At 39.8% G+C, this 7,625-nt stretch overlaps 1 protein-coding gene across 1 annotated transcript; it reads right to left on the reverse strand.

The window, feature by feature from the left end:
• Window positions 1-2,017: 2,017 nt before the first annotated feature.
• On the reverse strand, window positions 2,018-3,068 carry LOC143611621 (uncharacterized). Its single transcript, XM_077085802.1, has one exon. The coding sequence runs from the start codon at window positions 3,024-3,026 to the stop codon at window positions 2,121-2,123; it is 906 nt and encodes a 301-aa protein (XP_076941917.1). The 5' UTR covers window positions 3,027-3,068; the 3' UTR covers window positions 2,018-2,120.
• Between the last annotated feature and the right edge of the window lie 4,557 nt (window positions 3,069-7,625).

A 7,625-nucleotide genomic window follows, 5' to 3' on the forward strand; every position in this document is an offset into this window, starting at 1 on the left:
TCCCATTCTCCACCGGGTCATCAAGTGATTAGCCAGCTCAATCTATTTTTCCATCTGAGGATCTTCACCCTAGGACTGACTATGTTCGACCTGCCTTGATTGCCTAGTTAATGCTACCGTTGCAAGCAACCTACACTAAGCGAGCTAGAAGCTAAAGTGAATCTTTTTTGGCATCTTTTTCTTTGCTTTGACCGCGACTTTGTTTGGTCTTCCTCTTTCCTTCGGCCCATGTTTCAAAGCTAGCAAAAAGTTCGAGCCTCCGGGATCTCTCTTGAACGGCGGCGGTCGGTCAGTCCTTTTCTTCTGTTGATGCTGAGACTGATGCTTTGACTGTCTCCCATATCATTTAGAATAAAGATCCACTTGTCGACGCTAAACTCAGTACCTCGCTTCCTTCCTAGTACACCTAATAGACCAATACTCATTACGAATGTGTTCACCAGACATCTGACTTAGCAACCTTCTGCTTAGACCGGCAACGATAAGGAAGGATATCTTTGGATAATGGGATATAGAAGTCAGGTGCGACGGTCAGCTCAGTCAGAGCGGAAGCGGTCAGGTAAGGTTATCGTCAGACAATGTAGTGCAAGCGACGGGTAGTGCTTGCCTTATGAAGAAGGCTAATACAATAGGAGACGAAGGCGACGTGGGCTCGCCATATAGATGTAGCGCTAGCTAGGTTACGGTAGCGCTTGCCATAAAGAAGCTAGCCAGAAAGCAGGTCAGGCAAGCGAGCGATAGTACAAGCAAGCTAACACGCGGGCGAGGTTGAAGGGGTCTTGCGCAACCTTCGGATTGTCGCAAGCGCAACCTTTGACCCCTTCGTCGACAACCTCTCATTTGTTCGACTACTCGCGGGGCTTGCTGCGTTTAAAGAAGCTCCACCCGGGAAAAGAGTGGAAAGAAGCTTTGATATGATAACGAAGCGGTCACATTGAGATCTTCTATCCAAGGATCTCAATCTAGGCGAGAAGTTGCGCTTGCAATGCTGAACCAACTTTTTCCTTTCTTGACTGGTGGTGAACCCTCCTCTCTTCTTTCTGGGTCCGCCCGTACCAGCTAACTCGCTTTCCTCCTAAAGGGTCAAAAGGGCCTACCTTAGCACATTCACCTGAGGAAGGAAGGGAAGCTACAACGCCCTGCTCGAAAATGTCACCTGCATGTGGGTAAGGCGAATAATCCATCCCTCTTCTTAGTTTCACTATGTTCAACTAAATGAGTTGATAAACGAATCCCTTTCCTTTCTTTCAGTCGAGCTGAATGACATTCACCCTCACCCGTCATCCAACATGGTTCGCACCAGCGTTATTTGACTCGCTTAGTCCATAGCTGCTTGGCTCTACTTCAACCACTACAACCTGACGGTGCCCTTGCAGCTAAAAGAATGTGATAGAACACCTTTTCTGACATCAGGAGATGAAAGCAGTCAAGCAGCAACAAAGTCGACTATTCGTCTTCACTTCCTTAAAAGTGCTAAAAAGAGCCCCTGCGCGCAGACCCATTCCCAAAGAACTAAATGCATTTATTTATCTTTCAAAGAGCTTATTCGAGAACAACCTATTGTAAAAGCAACCTATTTGAATTTGAAAACAGCTTCTTTTAGGGATGACTATTTTGCAGCGGTAATTGCAAACAGAAAGGGAGCACCGCTTACTAAAGCACTAGTACCGTCTAAGCATCCCACAGCTGATGAAAGAGTACCGGCAACTGGTTGAGCTTCTATTATAGGATAAGATCTACAGCTCTTACAGTAACAGCTTGGGGGGATTGGTTTGAATAGCCCTATTGACCAGGAGAGTAAGCATTACCGCAGCTTTTCCTCTATTGCAGGTATGAAGTGAAGTGAGTTCCATACCATGAAAAAGATTGAAATAGGACCAGGAAGACAACCCACCACTGGAACTTGCTTTGCTCTCGCTCTGCTCGTTCCCACCTGTCTTCTTCCCACTATAGTGAAAGTCACCATAGCAGGAACCTCACTAACCTTAGAGGCTAGTTACTCAAACTACTGGGCCCCACCAGCTTTCCCACACCCAAAAGCACCCATTTCTGTACCGGTTCCGAAAAAGCAAAGAAAAAGGGGATGCTTTATTAATAGGGACAAGAAAGCGTTGATACCTCTATGCGGAAGACCCTTCATCGAGATCACCTTTTCTCAGGGCGACGTTTTCGCTCAATGAGAAAAAAGCTTTAGAGCGCTTCCCCTTCCGACTGAGATCGTCTAAAAGGCTATAGAGCCTTTCCAGAGACGACTCCCTTGTAGAGCTATTGGGGGAGTCGAGAGCGCGAGCCCCCTGCCGCATCCAATCCCCGGTCGGATCAAGACCCTCCATTTGCCGAATGATATGAACTTTGACCTTGAAGAGGTCTTCCGCTTGCATATGGGCGAAGTCGATTTCTTCGGCACTAGGAAAGGGCTTAGAAGCCAAAAGTCGTCGTTGGATGGACGAGACGGAATCGCCCCCGATCAGCTGATCAGCTTCGTATGGAAAGCGACCGGGGCTAGCTGGCCCCTCCGTCGAATTCGAAACTGCATTACCGTGGGGTACGGGCCCTGCATCGGCAGAAGCGGTTGAGGCGCCCTCCGTTGATGTTTCGGGAAATGGCTCCATCAAAACTCCTATCGAGAACGAATCTTCCGTCCAGGATTTCGAGTGTGATGATCCCCCGGAACCTGAATTAGAAGGGATTATTTCCCCACCCGACGGCATCATATTGGCTCCGACCCCCGCAGTGACGAGCGCTCGAAAAGCACAGCCTATCACTGAGGCCAGAGCCGAGGAGCAGCCCATCTTGCTAAAAAGCAAAGAGAGGGCCTTCGTCCCCGCTACCTTCGAGATAACATCAAAAAAAATGAGATTCCCCAGAACATGACAGAGAAGATAGAAAAGCATCATCAGAGCGATGAATAAAAGAACCGGAAAGAATGCGCGAAAGCAAGTCATTCTCACCTTAGATGAAACCTTTTTACAGAAGTTAGACACTTTAGACACTGAAGATGAAACCTTTTTACAGAAGTTTGTCATTTTGCTTTTTATCTTTTTTTTTTTGTGGTGAGGTGAATCGGGCATACTACTTCTCAAGTTTTCTATAGAACGAGCACCGTGAACTATCTGCTTTTCAAAAACATTTGCTTGCCTTGAGTGGACTAGGTCAGACAGTACGCTCACTAGATTCAATTATTACACACACGGAACACTAATAACCCTTTCTCGACATCCATTAGATCAACAAAACCAAACCATTGCCTGACGTGAACTAAAGCTTGAGTCGAGTTAAGTAAAGATTAGCTACCTAGATATCCTACAGAACACTTTCAATATATATATATATATATATATATATATATATATTCTATTCTATTCTATTTAGATTTGCTTTTGCAGCTGCATGCTATCGGAGCTACATGTACACCACCGCGTCAAAACTCTCCAGTGAGACCAGCCTAGCCAGAAGCCTCTTTTCCTTCTGGCCAGCTCCCCGTTCGACTTGCATGTTTTAAGAAGAATAGCTACTGAAGCAAGAGAGAGCTCAAAGAAAAGGTAAGGCTCTTACATTTCTTACGCAATTTCTGAAAAAAAAAAGAGAATTTCTTTCTTGTTATACAAAGTTCCTTCTTTTCTAATGGCATTGCCCGCCTCCTAAAAGTTCACTTGGCATAGTAGCGTTCGAAGCAATACGTTGCATTTCTAGGACTTTTTGCTTGCTTTGTTTGTGGCAAGGGAAGTCATCTTCATTAGCCTGGTAAAATGTAAGGGCAGGAGACAACCTGACAACAGAGCGGCTTCCACCTGTTGATAGGATGAACTTCACACCTAGACTGGAAGGGAGAGTTTTCATTCCCGCTAACTGAGTAGAAGAAGGAAGTCCAAGGCTTAATCTGAATGGTGAGACGGAACCTCACTTCCACTGCACGGAACCCTCAACCAAGCTGGGAGGCCTGATTCAAAGGCTCACCTATTATGGTCAACCACGTCGCAAAGTCTTCCTCAACTCTGATCCCACTCCCCCTACTAGTAAAGGGGACTTCTGCTTTATCTTTATGCCAACCTTCCTCCAGTTGAATCGTATTGTCGGTTCTGGTTCTTCGCCTACCAAATGAAATGGAGACCTCTGAACTCCGGATTTGGCTTTTCCCAATCCTGTCCGCATCCCACGGCAGCACTAAGTATCAACCTCTCTTTTTAAGCTATACCCCTAAAGTAGGGTTCTTGCCTTTCCGAGCTAGTTGGAAGCTATGCATCGTGAACTGCAACATTCATTGAACCCTTTCTTGCTTGAAACCCTTCTTTCTATTCTCTAATCTCGTATGGCAGCTTTCAGTCCCATCTTCAGTTTCGGGACATTGTTCCTATGCCTCTTTTAAGAGAAGCCCTTATATCGAAGAATTCAATACATTTTCGATTTTGATATAGAAATGAGACAATACAGCCGAATTGACAGAAAAGAGTCTGAACTAGTCGATCATGCGATCACACTCGATCTTTCCATCCGACTACACTCCCCTACTTCAATGAAAGGGGGTGAGGTTGTCAAATTTCAATGATGTTCCGCTCGTTGGCATCTAGTTCCCATTGCCCGCTGGATATTAAAGAAGAAAATCAAACATTCTTTATTCTTTGAGGTACCATTCTGACAAAAGAATTGAGAATGTGTCCTCCGTCGCTATAATTTCCGCTACCCGATTAGAATTAAGAATAAGGTAGTTTACTTGCCTAAAGAGGAAGTAAACCCCGGCATCATGATTCGGTTCGTGTGGGATGGTATCACTGAACCATCCTGGATTTGTGTTTATCTAAGCTATGATATGTTTAAGGGACAATGAACTTACAAAAGGGGCCCGTTTACAAGCTTAAGAGTGTTGTGTCATTTAAAACCGAACGGGACGGCTTTTAAAGACTTAAATGCTTCAAAAATATAAAAATGTATATTTTTCCAGAAAGTTATATTTAAAACACTTTATCGTAATGGTATAAAACATTTTTGATAGATACAACACACCTTTTGTCAATGATGGTCGTTTAAACGCGAGTTACGGTAAAACCGACGTAAATCGAACAAGCATTTTGAAAAATACAAAAGATATGTTGTTTCTGACTTTTGACAATAAATATAAGTCAATAAAATCATAATTTAAGCATTCACTTATTTACAAAAACTAGCTAAATCTTTAACTCGGTTTTTGCCAAAATAACCCCGAAAGAGCGGGAACTAAACCTGCACAACACTAAACTTACTGAAATAGCAAACCTGGAAATAACTTATTTTTATTATATACATGTTCCTAGAAAATTTTATGTTTTAATTACAAGGGTATTGGTTTGTGTAAACAATATATTCAAGACATATCTATAAAACCCGACAACACCGGTTATCAGGTATTGTTAACTTTTCTAAATCACATGACCTGATTTCGAACAAAAATGATTATGCTACTGATATAAATAAGTTGAATAGCTTTGATTGTCATACGGTAACTCGAAAGCCAACCGAAGTCCCGAACCTTCCGAAAATCAAAACTTTATCGAAACCCAACAACTGAATTGAGCTAACTAACTCTCAGAAGTTGAACTATAATACCTACCCACACAACACCAATATTATGAAAGTATTTTTAAGTGTAAACTTTCTATAAAAAGAAACTTTATTCGCCATAACCAAACACATTGGTCAGCACTCAGAGTACACAATACCCATAACAAATGTTACATTGTTGTCCAATAACTTATTGTTGATTAATATATACCCTAGGCGTACTTAGTGATTTCTAGCATAATGCAAGCTCATTGATTATCTTTCATATACACATTGCATACAGACTGATGCGGGTTTCGTTCTGCCCTTTTTACTTAAACTTTTTGGGCTGGATACATGCTGTGAACTATATCTTTTTTTTTTTGTAAAAAGATATATTCTGAGATAGAAATGTTTTCATTATTTCTATTTCATTCATACAATTTTTTTGGATACCAAATAACATAAAGTAATTATTCATTTCATTCTCATATATTAATCAAAAAGACAAATGAATAGTAATGAACATTTTCATTCCATTGTTCATTCTTTTCATTCTGCCATTCTATTCCCCCTCCATTCCATTACTTCCAACCAAACATACCATAAGCTTATCTAAGCCACATTTTTTTCTATCATAAACATACCTTTGGTGTCACGTACTAGATCTGAGATTTGTGAATGTTGATTGATATTGATCATTTCACATGTTCTTGCACGAATGATGAGATTTACCCAATGAAATGATTACTTCTTAAATCAGAGATATTGATTTAGGAGAGATGAGTGCTTAAGTGTGTGTTTTAATGTGTAATTATGGTGAAATGGTTATTATGGATTAAGGGTTTTAGAATTTATACTAATGACCCCTTTCAAGCCCATTAATTATGTCACACCTGGACGTATGACCAATAGTTGGTACCGGTTTTGTAAATGTATTAGAGTTGCGTTCTTTTAGTTGAAGTTTTTATAATATTATTTTAATAAAATCTTGAGATCTAAATACCCGTTTGATATTTACAAATCATGTTTGAGAAAATATAATTTACATTATTTCATAATTTCAAACATCTGAGCCATCAGCTAACATCTAATGACTATATTTCCAATATTCTGTTCTGTTTTGCTTGTATGGTCTAACCTTATGGATTTTATGTAAAACAGTTTGAAAATACGCTAACGATATACTGGTAACGATATGCTGGTAACTGTTGACTCTAAAACAATTTGTAAATTATTTTTACAACACAAATATAGTTTCACGTACAACTCAATAGGGGGCTTTCTACTTATGAGTGAAACATATGGCTATATTAAGCTCCTCAAATGGATAGAAAAGTATAAATTGGTTTTGGATTGATTTTTATAAAATCATTGTCTAAAAGTGGTTCTTATATGAATTTAAAGGGTTTCAAGAGTCAATGAGCTAAGCAAACTTCTGACAAATTTTATTTGTCATGATTTTCCTTTTCTTTAATTTTATTAATATTTAATAAAATGGAAAAAAAGTAAGAGTTGGGTCACAAAATCAGTGTTGAATATTATTATTATTGTCATGTTATTATTATATTAATTAATATTAATAGTAATATTATTATTCAATATAATGAACATATTTTTACATATGAACATGTGTCACACATATAAGATTTTTGCAACAAAACATAATATGCATCTAATAACACAACATAAACATAAAATCTAATAAGACTAGTAGTAATTAAAACATCAAACTTCATAAACTCCATAAACATAAACCCAATGCTACTTAATTTAAATCCAAGACTACTAAAATCACCAAAACACCAAACATGTTTCAACTAAATAACTCGCAAACGGATTTAAACACCAATTACATGAGAATCAAATGGACTTACAATCGAATTTTACAAACCTGGTGACCTGTGTTTTTCGAATTGGACACCACCGTGTGTTTTCTTGATAGAAGGAGATGAAGAAGGTTCATATTAAGAAGATTATATGAGCGAATTCAATGTTATCAGGGGTAGTTGAGAGTGGCAGATACTTGAATTCAATTAATCGATGAGTTGGGTGTGTTTTAGGGGAGTGAATTCAATGATCAAAGTAGGGTTTAGGGTTGAAGAGAGCTG

The sequence above is a fragment of the Bidens hawaiensis genome, unplaced genomic scaffold (assembly GCF_021521415.1).
Source record: "Bidens hawaiensis isolate Kalapana, Puna unplaced genomic scaffold, B.hawaiensis_p1.1 tig00031809_1, whole genome shotgun sequence".
NCBI classification, from domain to species: Eukaryota; Viridiplantae; Streptophyta; class Magnoliopsida; order Asterales; family Asteraceae; genus Bidens; species Bidens hawaiensis.

Bases quoted from the DNA above. Each gene is read 5' to 3' on its own strand.
- LOC143611621 (XM_077085802.1), bottom strand. From the start codon at position 3,026: ATGACAAACTTCTGTAAAAAGGTTTCATCTTCAGTGTCTAAAGTGTCT.